This window comes from Prionailurus bengalensis, chromosome B3, assembly GCF_016509475.1.
Source record: "Prionailurus bengalensis isolate Pbe53 chromosome B3, Fcat_Pben_1.1_paternal_pri, whole genome shotgun sequence".
NCBI lineage: Eukaryota > Metazoa > Chordata > Mammalia > Carnivora > Felidae > Prionailurus > Prionailurus bengalensis.
Window position 1 is genome coordinate 52,757,941 of NC_057355.1, and position 27,702 is coordinate 52,785,642.

Consider the following 27,702-nt stretch of genomic DNA (forward strand, 5'->3'; position numbering starts at 1 on the left):
ACAGATTGGGAAGGAAAAAGTAAAACTGTCTTTGTTTATAGATGCATAATTTTTATGTAGGAAATCCCAAATAATCATCGAAAAAACAAACAAATTAACCCTGGAACTACTAAGTCATTATAACAAGGTTGTAGATACAACCTATACAGAAGTCAATTGCTTTCCTATAATTGGAAGTTGAAATTAAAAATGCAACACCATTTACATTAGTACTCTCCTCCCCACAAAAAAGCAAAGAAAGAAAAAATACTTAGGTATATTTATAATATCTATGTGAGAGGAAACAACAAAACTCTGATGAAAGAAATCAAAGAAGATCTAAATAAATGACGAGATATTTCATGTTCATGGAGAGAAAAACTCAATATTGTTAGGATGTCCATTCTTCTCAGTTTGACCTGTAGATTTAATGCAATGCAATCAAAATCCCAGCAGGTTATTTTGTAGATGTCAACAAACTGATTCCAAAATTCATATAGAAAAGGGCGCCTGGATGGCTTAGTTGATTAAGCATCTGACTCTTGATTTTGGCTCAGGTCATGATCTCACAGTTTGTGAGATTGAGCCCCATGTCGGGCTCTGTGCTCAGAGCACAGAGCCTGCTTGGGATTCTGTCTCTCCCACTCTCTTTGCCCCTCCCCTCCTAAAAATAAATAAATAAACTTAAAAAAAATAATCCAAAATTTATATGGAAAGACAGAAGATCCAGAATAGCCAATACAATACTGAAGGAGAACAAAGTCAAAGAACTTACACTACTCAGCTTCAAGAATTACTATAAAGCTACTGTAGTCAAGATAATGTGGTATTGGTGAAACACAAATAAATCAATGGAACAGAACAGAGACCCCAGAAATAGACTCATACAAATATGGTTATCTCATCTTTGAAAAAGAAGCAAAGGAAATTTAATGAAGAAAGGATAGCCTTGGTGCACCTGGGTAGCCCAGTTGGTTGAGTGTCTGACTTCAGCTCAGGGCATGATCTCATGGCTTGTGAGTTTGAGCCCCACATTGGGCTCTGTGCTGACAGCTTGAAGCCTGGAGCCAGTTTCAGATTCTGTGTCTCCCTCTGTCTCTCTGCCTCTTCCCTGCTTACACTGTGTCTCTCTCTCAAAAATAAGTAAACATTAAAAGAAATTAAAAAAAAAAAGGATACTCTTTTCATCAAATGGTGCTGGAACAATTAGACACCCAATTGAACACCCAAAAGTGTTCCGACTTTTTGCTGTTCACAAAAATTAACTCAAGATGGATGAGCGATCTAAATACAAAACACAAAACTACAAAACTTCTAGAAGATAACATAGGAAAAAATCTAGGTGACTTTGAAATTGGCAAGGACTTTTTAGACAACACCAACAGTAGATCCATGAAAGACAAAATTGGTAAGTTGCACTTGATTAAAGTTGAAAACCTCTGCTCTCAGAAGGACACTGTCAAAAGAATGAAAGGGCAAGCCATAGAGTGAGGAAAAAATATTTGTTGGCAAAGATGTGGGGAAGTTGGAACCCTCACATGTTAACAGTGGGAATGTAAAATGCTACAAGGGCTATAAAAAACAGTTAGGCGGTTCCTCAAAAACCTAAACATAGAATTACCATATGACCCAGCAATTCCACTCCAGAGTATCTGTCCAGAGAAACTGAAAGCAAGCACTTGAACAGATACTTATATATCAGTGTTCATTGCAGCATTATTTACAATAGCCATAAGTTGGAAACAACCCAATTGTTCATCAACAGATAAATGGAAAAACAAAATGTGATATATCCATACAATGGAATATTTTTCAGCCATAAAAAGAAATGAAGTTCTTTTAAAAACATTTTTGTTATTTAAATGTATTTGACAATGCTATATTAGTTTCAGGTGTACAACATAGTGATTCAACAATTCTTTACCCAGTGTTCACCGTAAGTGTAGTTACCATCTGTCACCATACAGCCTAATACAGTATTATTAGCTTTATTTCCTATACTTTGGTTTTCATCTCTGTGACTTGTTTACTTTAGAGCTGCAAATTTGTACCTCCTAATCCCCTTTACCTACTTCATCCATCCCCCATGCCCACCTTTCTAGTAACCACCAGTTTGTTCTCTGTATCTATGAGTTTTCCTTCCTTCCTTCCTTCCTTCCTTCCTTCCTTCCTTCCTTCCTTCCTTCCTTTTTCTTTCTCTTTTTTCTTTCTTTTCTTTCTTTCTTTCTTTCTTTCTTTCTTTCTTTCTTTCTTTCTTTCCTAGATTCCACATATAAGGGAAATTATATGGTATTTGTCTTTCTTAGTCTGACTTATTTTACTTATAATACCCTCTAGGTTCATCTGAATGAAGTTCAGATACATATTACAGTATGGATGAGCCTTCAGGATGTTATGCTAAATCAAATAAGCCAGACACAAAGGGACAAATATTCTAAGTTTCTACTTACATGAAATATCTAGAATAGGCAAATTCATAGAGACAGTAGATTAGAGGTGACTGGGGACTGGGAAAGGCAAAAATGGGGAGTTATTGCTTAGCTGTTACAGTTTCTGTTTGAAGTGATGAAAGGTTTTAGAAATAGACAGTGGTGATGGTTACACTACACTGTGAATGTAATTAATGCTACCAAATTGTATACTTAAAAATGGTTAAAGTGGGGATATCTGGCTGCCTCAGTAAAGCATGTGACTCTTGATCTCAGGATCATGAGTTCAACCCCCACACAGGGTGTAGAGCTTACTTAAAATCTTTTTTAAAATGGTTAAAGTAGTTAGTTTTAGGGGTACCTGGGTGTCTTAGTTGGCTAAGCATCTGACTTCGGCTCAGGTCATGATCTTCCGGTCCGTGAGTTCAAGCCCCACATTATGCGCTATGCTGTCATGACAGCTCAGAGCCTGGAGCCTGCTTCAGATTCTGTGTCTCCCTCTCTCTCTGCCCCTACCCCACTCATGCTTGTTTCTCTCTCTCTCAAAAAATAAACATCAAAAACATTTTTTAAGTAATTTTATGTTTTATATATTTTACCACAACTAAAAAAAAAAAGCTAATGTTATATGAATATGCAAAAAACCATTGACTCACATACTTTAAATGGATGAATTGTATGGCATGTGACTTATTTCTCAAAAAAGCTATTCAACCATGCAATTATATAAGTTTAGCACAATTTGCTTATCTATTCTGCTTTTGATGTGTAATTGTTTCCTGTTTTTTGTTATTCTGAACATTGCTACAATGGACATTCTCATGTTTCCTGGTGTATAGGTGCAAGGTTTTCAACAGGGCATATACAGTTTCTAGTTTTGGAATTTCTGATTTGTAGAAATGAATATGTACAGTTTTGCAAGATAATGGTAGAGTGCTTTTCAAGGTGATTGTACCAATTGTACTTGTCCCAGCACTGCATAGAATCCTACCTTCACCAATAACTGGTCTTGCCAAACTTTTGCCAATCTGATGGACATAAAATAGTTACTCTTTGTGGCCTTAAGGTGAATTTTTCTGATTATTAATGAGGTTGAGCATTTTTCATATGTTTATTTACCACTAAGATTTTTTTCTTCTATAAAATTCTAGTTGTGCCATTGAGGTATTTGGTTTTTTTTGTTTGTTATGTAGGAGTTAGCTTTTCAAATATTCTAGATATTAACCTTTGGTTGGTTGTATATGTTACAAATAAAACATTCTTTGTTATCAGTATTTATGCACTTTTTAAATTCAGATAGCCAGAGTTCAAATAATGAAGAATACCTAGATTTTCAGAATCTATTTGGTTCCTCATTTTCATATAAAACTTAGCTAGAGTTTGGAGCATCAAGGTGGCTCAGTTGGTTGAGCATCCAACTTTGGATCAGGTCATGACCTTGGTTGGTAGGTCGAATCCTACATTAGGCTCACTGCTATCAGAGCAAAACCTGCTTCAGATCCTCTGCCCTGCTCTCTCCCTCTGCCCCCTTCCCCCAAATAAATAAAAACATTAAAAAAATTAAAAGTTAGCTAGGGTTTGAATACTAAAGTACAATTGAAAGATTTTATTCAAATGTTTTTGTTTCCTGGGACATCTGTATCTTCTTCTAGCTGCTAATTTAATTTTTCTTTAAGGTATCTTTTTGTTAGCAGAAGTTCTTAATTTTAATGTTCTCATGCTTACCAATCTTTTATGAATAATGCTTTTTTGTCTTGATAAATAAGTATTTTCTGTTTTTTTTTTAATGTTTATTCATGTTTCAGAGGCAGAGACAGAGTGTGAGCAGGGGAAGGACAGAGAGAGAGGGAGACACAGAATCTGAAGCAGGCTCCAGACTCTGAGCTGTCAGCACAGAGCCTAAAGCAGGGCTCCAACTCATGAACCGTGAGATCATGACCTGAGCGGAAGTTGGTGCTTAACTCACTGGGCCACCCATGTGCCCCAAGAAGTATTTTCTTATCCTGAGATCATAAGGATATTTTTCTGTATATTCTTCTGAAGGTTTTAAAAGTTTTATCTTTCATATTGAAGTCTGTAATCCATCGTAAGTTAAATTTTGTATGTGGTAGGAAGTGGAGATCTAGCATGGGGATGACCAATTGTCCTGAAGTCTTCTATTTCATAGCCATTCCCAGTGATCTACACTGCCACCTGTGTCATAGATGAAGTTCTCATACATTTATGATTCTATTTCTGGATGCACTATTGGTATCCATTAGTCTCCCAGCATGAATAACATCCTGTCCTAAATATTGCTCCATAATAATTCTTGATGTCTGGTAAGGCAGTTTCCCTTTGCTTATTCTTCAGAAGTATCTTGGCTGTCTGTGGGTCTTTGCTCTTCCATATCACCTGTAGAATTAGCTTGTCATGTTTCTTGCAAACCTATATTGGGATATTAATTGCTGCTGCACAGAAGATACAGATCAATTTGTATTTTGAGTCTTCCTGTCTATAAACATAGCATAGTGGGTTTTTTTTTTCATTTAAGTCTTCTTTAATATATTTTAATAAACTTAAAACTTTTTTCTTTTTAAAGGTCTTATCCTTTCTTAGATTCATTTCTCGGTTCCATCTATTCTGTCATTTAATCTATTAATGTTTTAATATTAAGGCACCCTTGGATTTCTGGGATAAAGTCCATGTTCGTGATGGATTATTTTTTGTAAGCATTGCTTGATTTGGCTTCACAATGTCTTAAGATTCTTAGATCCATGTTTCTGAGTGGGATGCCTTTCTCAGCTGGTTTGGGTCATAGTTATAAGATTGGGTGTGTGGTTATACACTGAACTGATTTGGGCATTGTTCCTGCTACTTTTGTTCTCTGAAAGAGTTTATATAAGATTGGACTGGTGTTTTCCTTGAAAGGTTGATAGAATCTTCCAACAAGATCTTCTGGAGGCTGATTTTTTTTTTTTTTTTTTTGGTAACAAGATTTTTAACTCTAGTACTGATCCAGTTTCTTTAATGGTTATAACAACTGTTCCGACTTTTTATGTCTTCATATATTAGTTTAGGCAAGTTGTTTCTTGTTCTAGCTTTCAAATTCCTCTTGTTTTGATATATAAAGCTGTCCCTTTTTAAATTGCCAGCCTAGTTATGAATTTTATTTGAAAACTTAATCTAAATTGAAAATATTTATAGTAGGAGGACTTCATACTAGCTGAGACCTTCCAGCTTGCCAGAACCAGAACTCCAGATAGGTGCTTCTTTGACTTTACTGGATATTATCACCTAGCATTTTAAAGCAGTTGCACCGCTTTATATTGCCAACAGTATGTGAGATTTCCTTTTGTTTGACAATTTCACCAGTACTTAGAACCGTCCAGTTCTTTAATTTTTGCTAATCTCATGCCTATGAAATTGTAATTTTAAATTGAATTTCTTTGCTTAGTGGTAACATTATATTTCCTTAGGTTTGTTGGCCACTTGAGTTTTATCTCCTGAAAAATTTTGATCATTTTTTTAGTGTTTGTCTTTTTATAACTCATAGTCATTTTAATATATTCTGGATAATAATACTTTGTCAGTTATATGTATTCAAATATATTTTTCCATTTTATACCTATCTATTCAACTTTTAAGGTACCTTTCAAGGCAGAGAAAATTTTAATGTTGATATATAGAATTTACCAGCTTTTTTTTATTCTTTGTGGTTTGTAATTTGGTATCCTGCTTAAGAGATCTTTTGCTATCTCCAGGTTATAAAGATACTGTTCTAAAAGTATTAAAGTTTGTTAAAGAAGATTCCAATTAGATCTTTAATCTGTAACTGATTTTGATACATGGTATGGAAGATATTTAATTTGATTTTTTCCCACAGGATTAACTGTGCCAACAGCATTCATTGTCATAGATTAACTTCTCTGATATGGATGGGCCTGTTTCTGTGCTTTCTTCGTTGTCCCTTTGTTATATTTGTCTATTCTGGCAGCACTACCGCAATGGTGTAGTTCTCATGGCTGCATTGCAAGTCTTGATGGCTGTGAAGGTAAGTCCCTCTTCCTCAGTTCTTCAGAAACATCTTCTCTTCTTAGCTCTTATCTTCCATATGAATTTTAAGATAGGCCTGTCATGTCCTTTGAAGAATCCTATAGGGATTTTGGTTGGAATTTTTTTTTTAATTTTTTTTAACGTTTATTCATTTTTGAGAGACAGAGACAGAGTGCAAGTGGGGTAGGGGCAGAGAGAGAGAGAGAGACAGAGGGAGACACAGAATCCGAAGCAGGCTCCAAGCTCCAAGCTGTCAGCACAGAGCCTGACACAGGGCTCAAACTCACAAACCGTGAGATCATGACCTGAACAGAAGTTGGACGCTCAACCGACTGAGCCACCCAGGCACCCCTTGGTTGGAATTTCAGTGAGTTTATTTTTAGTTTGGGAAGGAAATGATATTTTCATTATTTTGCATCTTCCCATCCATAAACATGGTAAATCTCTGCTTTTATTTGCATCTTCTTTTTTATCTATCAGTAGAATTTTATAGTTTTTCCGTGTAAAGCAGGCTCTGGTTTTCTTAACTTTATTCCTAAATATTTAGGGTCATCTTTTCCACAATATATTTTCTGATTGGTTGATGCAGTTGATATTTGCATATTGATCTTTTATTTTATAACTTTGAAGTTTGGATAGTTCCGATGTAGACATTATTTGTATTGCGTGTAAACATTTTAGTGTTGTCTATTTTCATAAACAACAGTTTATTTCTTTTCAGTCTTCCTTTCCCTTTCTCCTTTTTCTTACTGCACTGACTAGGGATTCCAGAACAAAATTAAATAGAAACAGTAATAGAAGCATTCCTTTTCTTTTCTTTTTTTTTTTTTTTAGTTTTATTTATTTTTTATTTATTTTTTTCAATATATGAAATTTATTGTCAAATTGGTTTCCATACAACACCCAGTGCTCATCCCAAAAGGTGCCCTCCTCAATACCCATCACTCACCCTCCCCACCCTCCCACCCCCACCAACCCTCAGTTTGTTCTCAGTTTTTAAGAGTCTCTTAGAAGCATTCCTTTTCTTATTCTTGACCTCAAAGGAAATGCTTCTAATACTTCACCATTAATTGTGAAGTTTGCTCTGTGTTGTAGGTAGATACACATAACACCAATATTGACATTCTGGTTGATGAAGGAGAAATAAATATATATAAAATTCACTCTAATCCACAAATTGTAGATATTAGCTTTTATCATTTGGATTATGGATAAATCATCAAAAAACTTACAGGAAGATTGAATATTTGCAAACAGCCCCAAAGTCTATGGAAAAAAAAAACTCACAAAGAACCCTAATTATAAAATGTCAAATAAGTATGAATTCAAGCTGATTCATTCCTGAGATCTACAGGAAACTCTTGTGAAGATCACAAAAAGGAATCATGGAGAAAATTCTGAGGATTCTATAGAACTTACTTCAGAGCATTTTATAACTTATTTGGAGGTGTTTTATGACCCAGGATTTCTCAGGGCTGGTGAAATTGAAAATAACTAGGATAGTTTAGAAATTTGCCTTTATGAGAGAGAAGTGGGATGGCTTTTGAATCTCTATTTTTCGGTGGTACTTTTTTTGTTTACTTGCACTTTTACAGAGGCCTTGGTCATTTTGTAAAGTAATTAAGAGATCATCACTTAGTCTTTTTTCCTGCTTGACTCATTTTCTGCCCCTTATTTTGGTACCTACTGTTCTATCTTTCGGTAATCTCTGACTTGTCAAGGTCATCTTTCTGGTTCCTTATCTAGGCCTGTATTTCACCCCTTTAATTTAGCCTTTCCCAAACTGCTAAATTTATGAGAAGGAGGGTTTCCATGGTCAAACAAGCTTGGGAAATACAGTGTTAAGCCAAATCCAATAGCTTACTTTACCACTGGAGGCCTTCTAGAGCCTTCAGTATTCTAATGTTCATTGCGAATCTCCAAAAGGGAAATACAGCTTGTAGTATTTCCCCAATTAATCAATTAACTTTTTCCAAATGACACTTCATATAATCCAGTTCATTAATCTTCAAATAAAAACTTCCAGTGCTTGGGGCACCTGGGTGGCTCTTTCAGTTAAGCATCTGACTTCTGCTTAGGTCATGATCTCATGGTTCTTGAGTTTGAGCTCCGCATCGGGCTCTCTGCTGACAGCTCAAATTCTGTGTCTCCCTCTCTCTCTGCCCCTTCCCCACTCGTACTCTGTCTCTCTCTCTCCCTCAAAAATAAATAAACATCAAAACAATTTAAAAAAAAAAACTTCCAGTGCTTTTAAACTTTTCCTTAGTGGAAGACACATTATATGCTCTCTTGCTACTAGACCACAAATTCTTTGAGGACTATTTCTTTTTCTTGAAGTATTATCTGACCTCGTTATATATTGAAACTCTGCCATTCCACCTCTCTTATAGTTCCTGAGATGGGCACACTGGACACTACTCAAAAATTCATGTGTGGCACAATCTTGCTAAAGAATCCATTTTACCTTCCAGGATCTTTTTATTACACCTCAGTTTAACTACTTGTGCTTTATTCAAGGCTCTAAGATAGGTACTTCTGGTGCTAAAAAGATGAGTGAGATGTAGTTACACCTCACTGGAGCATGTGTAGAGGAGATAGTATATGACACAAAACACAAGTTAAATGTTAAACAAGAGGTACAAACTGCCTTGGGGTTCAATGGAGAAACAATAACAATTGGACAGGTAGGGGAGGGAGACACATGGGAAGAATCAGAAAAGATTTCTTGGAGGATGTATCATTTGGGATGGGCTTTAAATTTTTGAAAAATATGGACAGTATTCGAAGAGTGGCATTACAGGGGCATATAGCATATGCAAACGGAAAGGTAGGAAAGAGGGGCAAGTTCAAGTGGCTCTTTCTGGCAGGATGTATATAGGATAAGTTGTAGATAGGATATGGCCAGAGCATGGATAATAAAAATGGAAACAATACTTTGGGTGCCAGTATGAGTTACATTAATGCTATTGTCCACAGGGAGCCAATGAAGAATTTTTGAGTGGGAGGGTGATGTTAGGGCCACTTGCGCCTCTCCTCTCCTTTGTGGTGTCTCCTAAGCTCTAGTTCCTTTGCCTCTGACCAGCTCAGCGACATACAGAAACTTCAGCCAATGAATTAAACTTCCGGTCTCCTGACCTGCGTATAGGGTACCTCCTCTTGTAGAGCTGTCCAGAGTAGAACAGAAATCGTGGCATCAGACTCTGATTAAATGCATACCCACTCTATGTAGAATACTGTTAGAAGTCAGAATGTTAAAGAGTGTTCAGATGAAGAATACAGACAAGAGGTCATTGGTGAATTTAATGATAATACTTTGGGCAGCTATTATTGCAGCCTATTAAAGAGGGAACTGAGAAGAAAAAAGATGGGTGCAGATAGTGTATTTTAAATAGTGAGCCACGAGAATGGATGCAGCTCGTGAGCCAGGAGAATTGACTGTAACTCATCACTTGTGCCTGGCAGCTCAGGACTAAAATTGGCACAGGTGCGCAGGGAAGAATGAAACCCAAACAACCGGAGGGTTAGTTTGAAGTCACCCACCTGGTTCAAAGTTGAAAGGCCTGTCCTTTCTGGTATGATGCCAAAAGGCCTCGACCCCCAAAAAATGTTGAGATGGGCCTGGAGAATCTGTGTGTGTTCAGTGGCCTTAATGTTTTCTGTGACGTGGACTTTGAGGTCATCAGGGTGGTCGGGTGAGGGGAGGGAAGTACCCTTCAGCTTGGAGGTCTGAGAAAGCTGGCGTGCTGGGGAATCAATACAGGAAGCAGAGCAAAGCTTTGGTGTTTTGTAGTGGTCGGGACAGGGCTCTCGCTAGGCTCTGTGGGCTCGGCGCAGGGTCCCCCCCGGGGCCGAGGACTCCTGAGGGTGGGCCCTTCTCGGTCCCCGCGGCCGCGGGCTTCAGTGCGCCTCGCTTCCCGGCACCGCAGGGCCTGCCCGGCACCGGCAAGCAGGGTGGAGCCGCGGCGGTCTGCCGGGCAGCTGCGGGAGCTCGTCTTGCTCTTCCGCTTGCAGGTGCGCCCGGGGAAGGTGGGACGCGCAGGAGGGGGCGCCCGCCATGCCCGGACCGCAGCTCCCCGCCGCGGCCTCCAGCCCGCCGCCCCCGCGGAACGGCCTGCCGCAGCCCCTGTGAGGCCGAGGAAGAGGCGGCGGCGGCGAAGGCGCCGCCCCCTTGGCGAGCTTCGCGACCTGGTGGCCTCCGCAGGACCCATGGCGGATTCCTCGCCCGCGCTGTCCCTGCGGGAAGGCGGCCCCCGAGCCCCCCGGCCCTCGGCTCCCTCGCCGCCCGCGCGCTCGCGCTCGGGCTCGGAATCAGAGGAGGCCGAGCTGTCGCTGAGCCTGGCCCGCACCAAGACCCGCTCGTACGGCAGCACTGCCAGCGTGCGGGCGCCGCTGGGCGCCGGCGTCATCGAGCGCCATGTGGAGCACCGGGTCCGCGCCGGCGACACGCTACAGGGCATCGCGCTCAAATACGGAGTCACGGTGAGCGGGGCGCGCCGCGGCGGCTGGGGCTGGTGGCACGGGCGGGGGCTCGTGGCGGGACGCGGAGTACTGGGGGTCGGGCAGGCAGCCATCTGTTCCCAGGCTCTCTCCCAGCGCGCGCCGAGAACCGCGGCAGTGGTCTCCAAAGGTGGTTCTGTACCCAGAAGGGCAGGCCTCCGAGGCTCCCTCCCCAGGTAGGTGCATCGAGTTCCCGGTGTCCTGCCCAGACACCGCCCAGATCAGTGAGGAAGGCCAAAGAGGACCTGGGAGCTAAGTTCACCCGATTTTCAGGCCAGATCACAGTACTCAAAGCTGAACTGAGGTGTTGACTCGGGGCAAAGAATTTTGTTTTCTCTGTAAACAAGCGCTGTGATGAGTCAGGGATGGTACGATTGTCTCCGCCGAATGGTTCTGGTTCTATCGATTATGCTGCTTTATTTAGAAGTGAAATTACACCCCTGGGCTCACTGGCAACTGTGAATGTGACACCTGTCGCTAAGCAGCAGCCCAGAACTGGGGTCTAGGTGAGCTGAAGAGCTGTGTTTATTATAAATTTATAAGTGTGTGTGTCCTGGGCGTATTGCATTACACTTCTGGGAATAACATGGAAACCTGAGGGAACATATTGTCTCATTAAAATTACTTATAATTAACTCTGAGCTATGTGATGGCCTTTTTACATCTGAATTCTGTATCAGTTTTCAATGTTCTTTCCTGAAACACCTAAGACAGCAATGGGAAGAAAGGCGATCTTCTCTGTATCTTTCTCTTAAAGAGAAACTCTTCCTGGCCCTTCACAGAATGACAGAGACTGAGTAATTTATTTTGCACATTCAAGTTGGAACAATATGTTTACCTAGCAGATCATTTTGAGACCAGGAATCTTCCTGTGCAGGCATATACTGATATTATTATGCTATGGTAGGCCCTTTCCGTCCTCCTGGGAGTTTGCAAATGTGAACATAGAACTACAATTCTTATGTATATCAATTAAGCCTGGTTTGGGTCAGAGCCAGAGAAGAGCAGAGTTGGGGAGTATCAGCAACTACCTTCTGCTGAATGCCTGCTGTGTGCCAGATATTCCATGTGTCCTGTTCCATCTTGTTCTTATTCAGTTTGATTTCCCTAAAGAGCCTTGGAGGTAGGTATAATTAACCTGTTTACAGATGGGAAGATGGATGAAAGGTAAGGATATTAAGTGTGTTTATTCACTGAGAGCAATTTGAATTAGTACACAGCTGCACTTGCATTACTTACAGCTCTGAAACAGCTGACTGCAGTTCTCTACTTTTCATCAAATGCTTTCTAATCTATGCTTTTGCTTAATATAGATCCTGTTACTCATAACCTTATCGCCCCTTTCTGGTAAAGTATAAACCAGATTCTTCACTACTTTCATGAAGACTTGGTTTTAAGATGTTAAGTATAATGAGTTGGGAACTGTAATCTATACCCTCAAAGAGTCTCTGTCAACTGCAACACTATTGATATTATGGACCCTATAATTCTTTGTGTAGATTGTGCCGTGCATTGTAGGATGTTTAACAGCATCTCTGAGCTCTGCCTATTAGATGCCAGTAAGACCCCCAGCCTCCATCCAGACATTGCCAAATATTCCCCAGCAAGAAACTCACTCTTCATTGAGGACTACTGGTTTATTACATGTGTATCATTTCCTTTGGGCCCTGAAGTATAGTTGATGAAATTTTTAGAGACTCTTCCACTGGTTGTGTAGAACCAGTGAAAGTGATAATTCTTACTGTAACAGTGAAGTGATGTTATTGCTTTAATTCACATGTACAGATATTAGTTGGATTTACTCCTTGTAAGTTGAGATTTTAGGTGGAAGCTAAAAAGGCAGAAAGGTTTTTTTTCTTTCCGTGACTGAACAGAAAGAAGTTGAATGAGTTAAGTTTCAAATATTGACTACCAAGGTTATAAATAATTTAAATGATTGTTTAAAGGAATAGGTGATGATGTGTTGGAGATTTAGAGACCCAGGGCAGTCTCCTGGAAATTAAGAGTCAGTCCAGGCAAACATTCGACTTTAATATCCCCTGTCTGGCAATAGCCAGGCATGGTTCTGCTGTGTTACTGAGAGGAGCAGGAACTCTCAGGGAAGCCTGTCTGCTGATGACAGCTCTCCAGCCACCCAGCTGGGAACCAGGCAGGACTTCAGTCCCTCAGAGGGAGAGACTGGTAACAGCCAGTAGTATTTTAGGTACCAGCGTGTTACCAGAACAGTGACTCTGACAAGGGGTGAAGATGGAGATCTGTTTGTCAACCCTTGGTTTTCAGGGGAACAAAACAGAAACTGGTTTTCTTAAGTGATGCTTGATGGCTGGCAGCAGGGTACATCCCAAGATATGGGAATAAATATGTTCCTCAAACTTGCCTGGGTAAGGGAATGCCCTGGGGCAAACTAAAAATAAAGAATCCTAACTGACCTTGAGCCTACTGGATCAGAATACGCAGAGAAGGAGCACAGCAATCTTCATGTTTTACAAGCATGGCATGTTGGCCTGTTCCCAAAGCACTGTCCTTCCTGGGGTCTTTGCACTTGCTGTTTCACCTGTGTGGAACACTGTCCCTGATCACTGCATGGAAGGTTTGCTTCATGGGTGTATGACCTGGGTAGTCACACGGAGCCCCATGCTTAGAAGAGCCTCGCATTTGGTGTAATGCTTTACTATTGCCATCTTGAAGTTTTTAGTACTCTGTGAACAAGGGCCCCATGTTTTCACTTTTCACTGGGCCCTGCAAATTATGCAGCTGACCTTGGCAGTGCGACTTGCTCCCTCACTGCTTACATGTCTCCTCCCTGAAGCCTTCCTGACTGCTTTCTGTCAAATTACAGCCCTCCTTCACACCTGCTTTCCCCTTCCCTGCCTTGTTTTCCCAACAGTATTTATTGTTCATCTCCTTTTCCTTTTTGTCTTTTTTTCAGCTTCTATCTTTTTGGTGATACATTAGCGAATAAATAGAAATCCATATCCTCATGGAGCTTATATCTTAGTAGAGGCAGTAAGTAAGCAAACGAAATATGTTTTATGCCAGGTATTGGTAAACAATATGAAGGAAAATTAAGCAGGGAAAGGAGGTAATGAAGGCTAGTGGGGGTGGCTATAATTATTTAAAATGGGATAGCCACAAAGAACTCACTGAGAAGGAGGCAAGTTGTATGTGTGTGTGTGGTGGGGGGGGGGGGGGTGCAGATATCTGTGAAGAACATTCCAGGCAGCAACAATAGCCAGTGGTGCAAAGGCCCTGAGGTGGAAGTATAATTGGCAAGTTCCAGGAGTAGTGTACCTGGTGCTTACAATGCAATGGCATGTATTTGGACCTTGAAGGCCACTGTAAGAACTTTGGCTCTTTCTCTGAGTGAGTTGGGAAGCATTGGAGAAGTTCAAGTAGAAGAATGACATGATCTGACTTAGGCACTAGAAGGATCACTCTGGATGCTGCTTTGAGAACAGGCTGTAGTGGGCAAGTGCCAAGCCATGGAAACCAGATCAGTTGAAGGCTTTGTAATAAATGCAGGTGAGAGGATGGCAGCTTGGACCAGACCAGCAGAGAAGGAGGTGGTGGGAAGTAGTTGGGTTCTAGATGATTTGTTGATATGCCGTATATTTTCTGCTTACTTGTTTACTGTTTTATTTGAGTATCTCTGCCCTACAGATGGGCCCAGGGATGCAGGAGGCTTCTCTATAGGAAAGAAGAATGTGGATGTTCAAGAATCTGGCCACGTCTGAAGCCTGAGGGACCCCAGTTCTTCTGCCATGGCCTTAGAAAATATCTTAAGGACCCTTCCCACCATTCCTTTTAAAGTCATTATTACTAATAATGGCATTTATTATTTTTTAGCTGTTTTTTTAATGTTTATTTGAGAGTGAGAGAGAGCAGGGGAGAGGGAAGAGAGAGAGGGAGACAGAATCCCAAGCAGGCCCCATGCCATCAGCACAGAGTCTGATGCAGGGCTGGATCCCACAAACAAACAGTGAGGTCATGACCTGAGCTGAAATCAAGAGTCGCCTTACCAACTGAGCCACCCAGGAGCCCCCAACTTTTTTTTTTAACCTGTTTTTTTTGTTTTTGTTTTTTTTAACATTTATTTATTTTTGAGACAGAGAGAGACAGAGAATGAACAGGAGAGGGGCAGAGAGAGAGGGAGACACAGAATCTGAAACAGGCTCCAGGCTCTGAGCTGTCAGCACAGAGCCCGACGCGGGGCTCGAACTCACGGACCGTGAGATCATGACCTGAGCTGAAGTCGGACGCTTAACCAACCAAGCCACCCAGGCGCCCCTTTTTTAACCTGTTTTTATTGAGCCTTGCTTGTTTGAGTCCTTTTGCCTCATGCTGGGGCTACAAGATGATACATGCACTCCTCTTTTTATTCATGGTGACTTTTTCCACTACTGCTTTCCACTAGCCTATAGCTACTTGAGAAGCCAGGTTGCTTGTCCAACTCATCTCTGGACATTCTGTGTTAGCCTGAGGCCGGCACATGGCAGGTCCTCCATATATGTATGGACCTGACCCACAGGCCTGACCACTGTGAAATCAGTAGGCCCTAGAGCAGACCCTGAAAGGTGGAGACCAGGGTAGGGGTTGAGTGACTTATTTTACAAAGTGTGGTTTGAGGCTCTCTATCCAGCCTACGGAAAGGTTGCTGCTACTGGGATGGTGCTGGTTTTCTCCCCTTCCACCAGCAGGGGGTTTTTACATCAAATTAAACATAGGGTTATATTTGAGCATCTCTAATGCATTTGAGGAAGTGGTCTGGGAGACTGAAACTAGTTGGGCAGGGTTGAGAAACTATTAAGGGCAGTTCAGATCTCAGATGTGAATTTGCTTGGGCTGGAATTTCCCTGGCTGTGCTTATCTCTACTGAGACATTAAGGCCCTTTCCCTCACCCCGTGTTCTAGATTTAGCTATGGCATTTGTGGCCTTGTTAGCTCCTCTCGGATGCAAGCATCTAGAGGAAACTCACTGATGCTAGCCAGCCACTGTGAGCTTTTTGTTTGGAAACCCTGGAAAAACATCTAGAAAACGGTATACAGACTAAAAGTGGGCAGGAGACAGGGAGGGGACTTATTATTTGCATAAACTTTTTCTTTGTCTCTTTGCTTTCCCCCTGGCAGCTCGCCTGTCTGCTCCCCTCTCCAGAGGCCACGTTGTCTTCAGTGCCCTCAATCACTTCCTGTCCAGTTTTATTCCCAGGGTCTTCTCACTTTCTTCCAGTGAACTACTAAACTCCAGTCGCTTCTTAACACTTCCCCTACCAGAAGTGTTTGAGGTTTAATAGATTCTCATGTATTCTTTTTTTAAAAAACAGCTTTATTGAGGTATAATACCACAAAATAAACCCATTTTAAGTGTATTCAAGGACTTTCAGTGAATTTACAGAGTTGTGCAACCATCACCACAATCCAATTTTAGAACCGTGCCATCACCCTGAAAAGATCCCCGTTACTTCCTGTTTCCTTCTCTAGCCCCAGGCAACCACGAATATATTTTCTAATCTATAGATTGGCCTTTTCTGGGGATTTCATATAAATGGTGCCTCCTATGTTCTTCTGAAATAGTGTGGAAAGGAAGTAAATCCTATTCCCCCTAATTAGCACATGGCACTGGAGGAGTCTGATTGCCCCCAGCACCTAGAACTTAAGAGTGTGAGACAGTGGGCTGATGGGTGAATCTAGCACTTACTAGAAAATGATCTGGAGAGAGTCCTTTAATTAAGTCTTTTCTGTAAAATAATAATAATCAAATGAAAGTTGTATGTATGTATGCATATATTCTAAGCCACAGAGTGCCATAAAAATGTTAGTTCTGAATGTGTCCTGAAATGTTTTTGGAAGGGTTTGTCTTTTTTAAGGAGTGGAGAGGAAGAAACAGAAACGAACAACGAGATCATGACCTGAGCCAAAGTCAGGCGCTTAACTGACTGAGCCACCTAGGCACCCCTACAGGGGAATCATTTTATTTTATTTATTATTATTATTATTTTTTTTAAATGTTTATTTTTTTTTTTGAGAGAGAGACAGAACATGAGCTGGAGGGGGGCTGAGGGAGAGGGAGACATAGAATCTAAAGCAGGCTCCAGGCTCTGAGCTGTCAGCACTGAGCCCCATGTGGAGCTCAAATTCATGAACTGTGGGATCATGACCTGAGCTAAAGGCCTATGCTTAACCGACTGAGCTACCCAGGTGCCCCAGGGCAATCATTTTAAAGAAGTTTTTAAATTATTGATGGCACTTGTTCTATCTAATGTCACCATGGTTGTCATCTTGTGGCCACCTTGTTACCTCGTACTTAATTCTTCTGTAATCTGTTTCTTAGTGACCAATTTCATTGAGTCATGCTGTTCCATCCTGAGCATGGGAGAGAATTTTCAAATGAAAGTGTTTGATTGCTATTCCTATCCCTGACTCATCTGCCCACAAAAAACACAGGGTAGTTCTTTGTCACTCTGAACAGGTCACACTTTTTATTCTCAGCATTAATTGGGTTTTAAGAAATGTGGAGAACAGAGGGGTGGGAGAAATAGGTGAACTTTTTTTTTTTAGTTTAAATAAATTGAGCGGCGCCTGGGTGGCTCAGTCGGTTGAGCGTCAACTTCGGTGCTCACAGTTCATGAGTTCAAGCCCCACATCGGGGTCTGTGCTGACAGTGTGGAGCCTGGAGTCTGCTTCAGGTTCTGTGTCTCCCTCACTCTGTCCCTCCCCCTCTCATGCTCACTCTCTGTCTTTCGCTCTCAAAAGCAAATAAACATTAAAAATTTTTTTAAATAAATTGAATAATTTTTTTTTTCCTTTTAAAGCCAAAGGAGTTGCGTTCTATATTGAAGGCAGCATGGCTTCCCCAAAGGTAATTCCTTATCCACCATCCACCCAAGGCCTGGTATGATCCAATCTTGTTTTAGAAGGATAACTCTAGGGGTGCCTGAGTGGCACAGTCGGGTAAGCTTCCGACTTTGGCTCAGGTCATGATCTCACGGTTCGTGAGTTCGAGGCCCACATCGGGCTCTGGGCTGACAGCTCAGAGCCTGGAGCCCACTTCAGATTCTGTGTCTCCTTCTGTCTACCCCTCCACTGCTTGCACTCTGTCTCTCGCATTGTCTCAAAAATAAATAAACATAAAAAAAAAAGAAGAAGGATAACTCTAGCAGTAGAGTGGAGGAAATATTGTATATTGGGGAGGGTAGAGAAAAGGGATCATAATATCTTCTAAGAGTCCTAATTTATTGTCCTTTGCTTTATGTGTTCCTAACACAACCCAGATCTGCATTGTGATAGTGCCAGAAAACTGCAATTTTCAAAGGTTATGACAATTCAAATCCTTGTGATATCCAAAATTTGAGGCAGCTATCATTATTCTATATATGTTTTTAACAGCAAACCTTGATGGCTTTTTATTACAGTTGCAGTTAAGCATACTAGAATTTGAATACACTGGACTGTTTACCATTAACATAATCATTTTTCTCTGGTAATCATGGACTACCAGGATTAGAATATTCCAGAGCTTCAGTGTTTATTTCTGTAACATTCCTGACAAGTGTGTGTGCCCTGGATGAGATTTAATAGAAGCTCCTCTTTATTTCTCCAGGGAGCCCATTCATTCATGGAAAACTCTTACAGCGACTTCTTCCTTATATTGGAAGTCTTAAACTTTTTTTTTTTTTTAATTTTTTTTTCAACTTTTATTTATTTTTGGGACAGAGAGAGACAGAGCATGAGCAGGGGAGGGGCAGAGAGAGAGGGAGACACAGAATCGGAAACAGGCTCCAGGCTCTGAGCCATCAGCCCAGAGCCTGATGCGGGGCTCGAACTCACGGACCGCGAGATCGTGACCTGGCTGAAGTCGGACGCTTAACCAACTGCGCCACCCAGGTGCCCCGGAAGTCTTAAACTTTTGATAAGATCTTTCAACACAAGGTTTCTAGTTCTAAACCTAGGAGACAAAAGTTCAGAGGAATTTCAAACTTTTCACCTGATAGCATCTGAGCTGCTCTGTGCTTGGAAAAATAAATAAAGTAAAAATTGCGTGTTAGGAAATGTTGAACAGAGCCAGGTTGGGAAAACTCTAGAGTTTTCCAGCTCTTCCTTGGGTTGGATCATGACTTTTCTTAGCTTTATGTGAGGTGACATTCCCAGAACATTAGACCCATCTATATTCAGATAAAAGTATAAAACATTCCTAAAACATCATTTCACTGTTTGGGATTATCCCTAGTCTCTTGTCTGTGCTGTTGTGGCTTCCTCCGTGACTAGGCTTCCTGTTTCCACTGATGCCTCTTTATTGCCAGTCCATTTTCCACAAAGCTACCTGAGTGCCCTTTAACTGTAATCAGATTGTGTCAGTCCCTTTCTTCACTCTCCAGTGGCTTCTCATCACATTTAAAGTAACACCTAAATTTTATCCCTTGGCATGCAAGGTCCTATGTAGCCTGGAGTTTTGCTCATTACTCCCTACACTTCAGCCACACTACATTTTTACTGTGCTGGGGCATTGCAGCTGCTTTTTCTCCCCAGAATGCTCCCCCCGCCGCCGACTCCTAGCTTTTTGCATGGCTGGTTAATTCCTTAACTTTACTACAGGTACAGAGTTTGCACCCTGTGCAGTTGGTTCAAGCCACTACTTGTAGAAGAGAACAAGTTAAGATCAAATTTATCACCTTCGGGCAAAAAAACATAAAGCTTACACACCTCAGGGCACTGACAACATATAATGTTAATTATCCAGGCATGTCTGTATGAAATTTTTTTATATATTCTTTGTAGGAGAAATATTTCTTATTGTGAGAAATTCCTACCTCCTTCCTTCTCATCTGCTGAATACATGTTAGGATCTGCCCTTGCCTGTTACTTTCTCCTTTTTAACCACATTTAATAATATGATAGCAACTATTATTATTTTTGAGGGCTTCCTGGGGGCTATGCATTGTTCTAAATATCTGAGTTGATTCGTGTAATCCTCATAATGATCATATTGCATGGGAGGTACTATTATTATCCCTACTTTACAGAAAAGAAAACAGAACCGTTAATGATTAGAAAGTGGCAAAGCCAGGGTTTGAACCCAGAAAGTATGGCCCCGGAGCCCATGTTTCCAACTACTACCTGTATTAAAGTCATTGACCTGTTTTCACCTTCAGACTCAAATCTGCCGGTTCTTAGATTGTTCCCCACCTTGATGCTAACTGTGTCTGGATATCTCTGGTGTCCTTGATGCTGGCATCCTGTGTATCATCTCAGAGTCTAGACCACAGAGTGAATGTATACCTGAAATGCTTGCTGATGATGCTGAGATGGAGATAGCACAGTCTCCAACTTCCAGAAGCTTATAGACTAATTCAAGAGGCAATTCTATGGGTGAATCAGTGGGATGATGCACAAGAACCTAGACAACTCTGCCCTTTACTCCCTGTGCTCCTTAACTGTACCCAGCTGTTGATTCAGTCACCTTGTCTTGTATTCCTGTCACTGGCCCTTTGCCTGGCTGTGATGGCCTGTCTTGCTTTGAATGATAGATGTATGGGTCAGGGTTCTGGCAAGAAACAGTGGGCTCAGGGGATGTGGCCAAAGAGAATTTAGTCAAGGGACATTTATTTTTATTATTTAAAAAAATTTTTTTTAATGTTTATTTATTTTTGAGACAGAGAGAGACAGAGAGTGAATGGGGGAGGGTCAGAGAGAGAGGGAGACACAGAATCTGAAGCAGGCTCCAGGCTCCGAGCTGTCAGCACAGAGCCCGATGCGGGGCTCGAACTCACAAACTGTGAGATCATGACCTGAGCCGGTCAGACACTTAACTGACTGAGCCACCCAGGCACCCCTAGTCAAGGGACATTTATAGAATGGGAGCAGGGTTGAGGGAACCAAGAAGGGATGGTGAAGCAACCTGAGACTAGCAACAGCAGGAAGATATTACCCCTAGGCTTGAAGGGCCAGGGGAAGAAGTGGTGTACCCCACACAGGGAGAGCTGGAGCCTGGGATGAGGGAGGGGTTACCTGGCAGGAACTCTGCCATAGAGGAATGCAGCTACTGGAGTCATTCATGGTGCTGTCTTTCTGCTGGTGCCTTCCATTGGAGCTCCCACTGGAATGCCAACGACATGGCTTAGGTAATGCAGTTCTTAAGAGGTCAGCCTCTTGGAGTTCGGAACAGGCTCAAGAAGAGTTGGGAATGGATTGGATGGTGAGGGTGTATTTAAAGGGAGAGTAACACAACAGATGACTTACTGTCCCTTTCTGGTTACCTCCTGGGGTTAATCTTTTATGCCTGTTCCTCTAACCTGTTTTAATTAATTTATCTATCTATCTATCTATCTATCTATCCTTCCACCCTAAGCATTTAGTGTGTACAGGATCTTTGTTAGCCTCAGGGAAGCTATAGAAATAAAAGTGCTTGTCCTTAAGGAACTCACAGTTTATGCTTGGTGTTCTCAGTTCTGCCTCAGCAATGAGATCTGGTGTTCCCTGTCAATTTCTGTCCTCCTTCATTATTCTCAGAAAATGGTAGACCCCTGCCAATAAGCACTTCAAAGAGCACTGTATCAGTGAAGGCTCTTTCATTTACAAGAGACAGAAAACCTAACTCAAATTGGGTTAGGCAAAACAACAGCAAACAAACAAACTGGCATTTATTAGCTCAAGAACGCAAAGGCCCTAGGGTATTCTGGCTTTAGGCTTTGATTCAGAGGTCTGATTGCTTTCTTCCAAGGTGGCCTTGTTGTCGGGTTCCATGAAGTGAACAGATTGCTGCTCTTTCTGGTAGAGAAAATGGAGGACCTTTCCCCTCCCAGACCCAGCAAAAGTGTCCTTGCATCTCTGAATCATTCCAAGATGGGACTGTGACCTATCATGAAAGCGAGGATACTGTGACACTGCAAAGGGCAAGAATGAGTCATATGCTCACCCTGGAGTGGGGAAGGGGGCAGTTCTGTGCCAATGGAAGGCCACATACTAGGATGGAGGAGGTGAATGCTAGCTGATAAATAGGAAAAAAACCCAAGGGGATATTAAAGGCAGAGTCAATATACCTGAACCTGTTATGGATAAGGTATTCGAATTATTTTAAATCACTCACATTGAAGCCTAAACTGGACCAGAGATACTTAGGATTTTTAGACTTTAATTTTGTCTCCTAAATGCCCCTGCCTATTCATGCCTCTCTTTCCCACCCTCACCTTCTCTCCTTTACCAAGAAACTAGAACACAAAAGACCAACCCACTCTACACAAAAGATGCTTTAATGTAGTACCTTTAAAAGAAAAAAAAGCTTTCACTGTACTATTTGTGTAGATTCAGCTTATAGTAAGAAATCAGGAGATAGAGGGTCCATTTACTAGTCGACTGTTGTTTTTTCAGGCTCTTTGATACAGAAATCTAATTTTTTCACTCACAATCAATTTGGCATTAAAAGGTCCCGTAATTTGGTCCCATTAGTCACGCACTTTTATCTTGACTTCAGAGTCAGACAGAAATTCTAGCTCATACATTTAAAGAACTGTAGGCACTTGGTCAAATCAGTCATCTCAATTTCTTCATTGGAAAAGAGAGTAGTATCATCTGCTGCTAAATATTTTCTTTCTCTCTTATATATCCTGTCTGTCTATCTACTTACCTACCTATCTGTCTCCTCTAAACAAGCATGTATACAATCTCTCATTTAATCTTCCCGACAACCCTGTGAAGGCTAGAGGGTACCTATTTTACACACCAGGAAACAAGCTGAATGAAAGAAGTAACAAGCTAAGCTTGTGTTGAGACCTTTGGTGTTGGAGGAGCTGGGATTTGAAACCAGGTCTGTCAGATTCCTAAGCCTGTGTGCTTCGTTATCTTACCAAACTGTCTCGGTTCTGTGCCTCCCAAGAAGGAGCTGAGGTGAAAATTCGATGGCGCGGGGCGCGGAGGAGCCTAGCATCCCCGGACGCTGTTAATGCCGTGTGGTGAACGCCAAGTGCACGCATTTCTCCCGCTCGCTGGGAGCCCACAGACGTGCAGCCCTGCCTGCGCTCACAGCATTGTGGACTGAAGCACCCCACTTATCTCTCTGGAGTGTCCTTTTCTTCTTTTGCAAAAAGGAGATGATAGTATCTCGATTACTACCCAACCCGTGTAAATTCTGTTCTCCCTTTCGCCCCCAGCTCCCAACTCTGTGGTCTGCACGAAGCTTCCACAGGTGTGAAAGAGTTTGAGGTTCTAGAAACTGTATTAAATGCCAGCTTCTTCATCTGCCAGTTTACGATGGTTCCATGATACATAATCTCTATGAGTTTTGTTTATTTGTAAAGTGAATCTTTAAATACCTTCTCCGGGGTAGGAAATACGAGATACTGTATGTAAAGTGCTGCCCACCTCCTTTCCTTACCTCTACTGCTTCTGCCCATTCTTCAAGGCCCATCTAAAGTCAGAAGAATCAAAATCAGAACTCCACCTTCTCCTTGAGGCCTTTCTTAACAACTGCAACCCCAGTCTGCACCATTCTTGCAAATTCTCATTGTATTTATCCCTGTACCAGCTCCTGTATCCATTATATTTACCAAACACAATTCCAGAGACATAGGAAGCACCCTGTAAGTAAAAGAACAGTACAGTTTTTTTTTTAATCAAATAATAGAAATGTTAAAACAAGACTGGAATTTAGAAAATAAGTGCTAAAAATTCTACATTTTTTAATTTCAGGGATTGAAGGCTGCTTGGTAAAAGCTGCCTTGTAGGGCGAATATAATGGGGGGGGGGGGGAATTAGGCTTTCCTTTTTTAAAGTTGAGAAACAATTTCCTGACATCTCTTGAAGTAACTAGGGGTACCTGGGGTAGTAACTAAACCCAAATTAACAGTCTCAAATCCAGGGGCACCTGGGTGGCTCAGTTGGTTGGGTGTTTGACTTGAGCTCAGGTCATGATCTCACTGTTGGCTTCAGATCCTCTATCCCTCTCTCTCTCTCTGCCCCTCCCCCACTTGCACGCACATGCTCTCTCTCAAAAATAAATAAAACATTAAAAAAAAAAAGAATCTCAAATCCAGAGAAAGCATTGCACAATGAGCCCAGATATTTTTAGGTGCTTGTATAATAAACCCTACTAATGGATTTATTTACATAAAACTCTGTTTCCTTTTTCATATTTTAGATGGAGCAGATTAAAAGGGCAAATAAACTGTTTACGAATGATTGTATATTTCTGAAGAAAACTTTGAACATCCCAGTTATATCAGAGAAGCCTTTGTTGTTTAATGGACTTAACTCAATAGATTCTCCAGAAAATGAAACTGTTGATAGCAGTTTTTCTCATGAAGAAGAGCCAGCAGCAGCTGGAGAAGACCTCTCTCCTTCCAGTCCTCAAGAATCTGATGTTCAGCCTGTACAACCTGAAGAAGTGTCAGCTAGAGATTTCCTGCAGAGACTAGACTTGCAGATTAAGTTGTCAACACAGGCAGCCAAGAAACTAAAAGAAGAGAGCAGGTAAAAATATGCTGGTAAAATGTCAGAAGCTGAATAAATTACTCTTACGATGTCCTTGCTTTGCTTAGTTTTGTTTTGTTTTCTCTCTGCTTCTGTTTCCTTTTTTCTCTTTTGCTTTAAAAATTGTATTTTAATTCTAGAAAGTCATTTTTAATATATGAGGTCTAAAAAGAGCTATTGCATTCTGCATAGTGCTTTATCTATTGCAATGTGCTTGTTTTTAGCTCTGTTACTTGTTATAAAAAGTTTGGGGGTGGTGGGGTGGCTCAGTTGATTAAGTGTCTGACTCTTGATTTTGGCTCAGGTCAGGATCCTAGGGTCGTGAGATTGAGCCCCGCATCAGGCTCCACCCTGATTGTGGAGCCTGCTTAAGAATCAATCTGTCGGTCTGTCTCTGTCTCTGTCTCTGTGTCTCCCCCCCTCCTCCACCCCTCTCCCCCACTTGAACTCCTTCTCTTTAAAAAAATAAATAAAATATATATATATATATATTTTAAAGTTTGTTTCTTTGCTTTAGTAGCATAACTGTCCAGCTAGCAGTCCTGGATGGCAGCCAAGCAGAAACATCTAGTTTACCCCTTCAAAGGAAGCAATGCCCTAGGGAATACTTGCGAAATACTGATCCCAATAAATTTGTCAAAGACCTTGTCCATTATTTGTTACTAGGTGTTTTTCATGTGAGCTTTTTTCTTTATTCTTTGTTAGGGAAAATCTTTCTCTCTCCTATAGAATTGGTTTTCTTCTTCCTTTATGATTCCAAAAATGGCACAAGCTATTGTGTTTGCCTTTTTTTTGCCCTGGCTACCAGGAAGCTTGCAACTAAAACTGATTTTCAGTTCAACTAGTACAGTATTTCATATAGCTAATATATTTGTATCCTTCTCCTTTCCTTAATCCTGATATTTTATTTCTAATTCATCTTATTATATGTATTTGTTGTAGGCACATCAAGCCCTTTGGAGAAAAAGGTGGCATATAAAAACTATAAACAAATTTGAATATAATAATTTTATAATTTAATACATTTTGTTTAAATGTAATAGAAAATATAAATATAAAGCAAGTACCATTCTTTATTCCAGTAACTGAGATGCCAATAAAATGCATCTAATGAGCATTTACCCTAATGAGTATTTACATTTCATCCAAGACATGCAAAATATTATATATTGATATACTCCTGCACTTCTTTGGCAAGTGGATATTAAGTTATATAATAAGTACAGTATATGTATTAGTTATCTGAATATCATTTTAAAACACTGATTTATGCTGAATTTTCACTTTTTTTCAGAGATGAAGAAAGTCCTTACGCAGCTTCCCTCTATCACAGTTAGATGATCAGGGACGATAATCTAACCTGGATTAAAAGGTGGTTGGATCATGAAGAAACCAACAACTAAAGATTCAAAAGCATATACATCCTTAAATCACAACCAAATAGTTTCACCTACTGCAATTGCACTGACGTGATTATTTCCTCTGGCTTTCTATGATTTTAAGTCTTTATTATGGCATGAGAGCAAAATCGTATCCTAAAGATCATCACTTTTGTAGGTGATGGTAGTTTTTAGACTAGTTTTTGTAAATACTAGTTAACATAAAGCATCAAAGACTATATACATATTCAAGCTGAAAACAGTGTTTATCTTCTGAAAAATCCTAATGATGTGAAATATATGGTTGCTGTTTAAGTGATGCTGATTTTGCTATGTGTTTATAACTTAAGTGCTACATATATATATATATATTTCGATATGTATTGCAATATTCTGTATTAATATAAAGAACCAAATTTTGTCTGCTATTTTGTAAGAATAAACTACAAAAGCCTGAATGAGAAAATAAACTATGTTTTCATATTTGAGTCTGTAATTTTTTTCAACAAATAGAAATAAAATTGATTTTTAAATTATTTTTGAAATGATGACAGCTTTTCCATTTTAATTGCTTTTATTATTATAATTGGAATTTTTAAAAAGTTTCAGTAATCTAAAAGCAAATCAATTATGGGTATTAGTAGCCTTTGCATTTTCATAATATTTGAACTGATTTGTTTGAGGTATAGTTTAAACACAGAATATGATCAGAAGGAGAAATAAAAAATACCATGCACCGAGACACTGGTGAATTCTAGTTTAGATTTCATGAAGTCACTTTGGAGAGTGTTTTTTAGTCACTGTGCTCATTTGAGTTGAGGATTAAGCTTTTATTTACCTCATTTGTATCATATGTACAGGTTATAGCAGTAAGCCTTAAGCAATACATTACTTACAATTAAAGGGTTTTTTTGGTCTCAATTTTTATTCAAGTATCAGGTTAAATCTTAAGCTTCCACAAAAATTTCCCATATTTACCCGTCCCCCACTTCCCCAAAGGAATCTGCTTTCTGTGGAGCAAACAGGACTTTCCCCTCATTTTCTCTTCCCTTTCTTGCTCCTCCAGGTCTTCCGTTAAGCAGGAAACAGGTGTCCTTAGGTGTCAATGCAGCAGAGCTGGTAGAAGCAGAACCGCACAGGTCCAGCCCTTGAGGGTGATGTATAGGTGCATGCATGGGAACAGCAGTTGTCTGCCCTTGGCTGGAATTTGTTCATAACATACATAATCCCTTATGTTCTGTTTTTTTTTTTTTCTCATGCTATTATTGTTTTTGATATAGGCTGATATGTTTTTCTCTTAAAGTTTATTTATTTTGAGGGAGAGAGGGAGAGGGTGTGAGTGTGGGGGAGGGGAAAAGAGAGAGGGAGAGAGATTATCCCAAGCAGGTTCTGCACCGTCCACTGTCTGCACAGAGCCCAACACAGGGTGCGAACCATGACCTGAGGCAAAATCAAGAGTCAGATGCTCAAATGACTCACTCAGGGCCACTGAGGCGCCCCAGGGTGATCTCTTGATCATGCTTTGCTACTACTTATGAGGAGTTAGTTGGAAGAGGAGAAAACAAGAAGAAAAAAAATTGGGGTGCCTGGGTGGCTCAGTCGGTTGAGCGTCCGACTTCAGCTCAGGTCATGATCTCATGGCTGGTGAGTTCGGGCCCCACGTTGGGCTCTGTGCTGATGCCTCGGAGCCTGGAGCCTGCTTCAGATTCTGTGTCTCCCTCTCTCTCTGCCCCTCCTCTGCTCATGCTCTGTCTCTCTCTCTCTGTCAAAAATAAACATTTTTTAAAAAATTTAAAAAAAAATAAAGGAAGGGAAACCATCATGTCTGTAAGAAAAGGTCTAGGCCTCTCTGGAGGCAAAGGAACTTTAAAAAATGTAAAGTTATGTTGTTTAACATAAGCTGAAATTTGAAAGAAACCCAAAAG

General features: G+C 40.8%; 2 protein-coding genes across 4 annotated transcripts in view; one reads left to right on the plus strand and one right to left on the minus strand.

Annotated features, from left to right (window-relative positions):
- The window catches only part of TMOD2 (tropomodulin 2), a 73,706-nt gene extending 63,657 nt beyond the window's left edge, over positions 1 to 10,049 (minus strand). The window contains exon 1 of the mRNA XM_043555420.1: positions 9,984 to 10,049. The gene's annotated coding sequence lies outside the window, so the exon portion shown is untranslated. The remainder of the gene's footprint in view (positions 1 to 9,983) is intronic.
- Positions 10,050 to 10,138: 89 nt separating this feature from the next.
- Positions 10,139 to 26,260, plus strand: LYSMD2 (LysM domain containing 2). 3 transcript variants are annotated; one of them, XM_043555421.1, is made up of 3 exons: positions 10,139 to 10,922; positions 24,067 to 24,398; positions 25,693 to 26,260. In XM_043555421.1, exons 1-3 carry the CDS (start codon positions 10,650 to 10,652, stop codon positions 25,733 to 25,735), a joined length of 648 nt encoding a protein of 215 aa, XP_043411356.1. In that variant the 5' UTR covers positions 10,139 to 10,649; the 3' UTR covers positions 25,736 to 26,260. The 3 variants fall into 3 exon arrangements, with proteins under 3 accessions (XP_043411356.1, XP_043411357.1, XP_043411358.1); XM_043555422.1 differs by lacking the exon at positions 10,139 to 10,922 and adding an exon at positions 10,985 to 11,116; XM_043555423.1 differs by lacking the exon at positions 10,139 to 10,922 and adding an exon at positions 20,695 to 22,737.
- Positions 26,261 to 27,702: the final 1,442 nt, after the last annotated feature.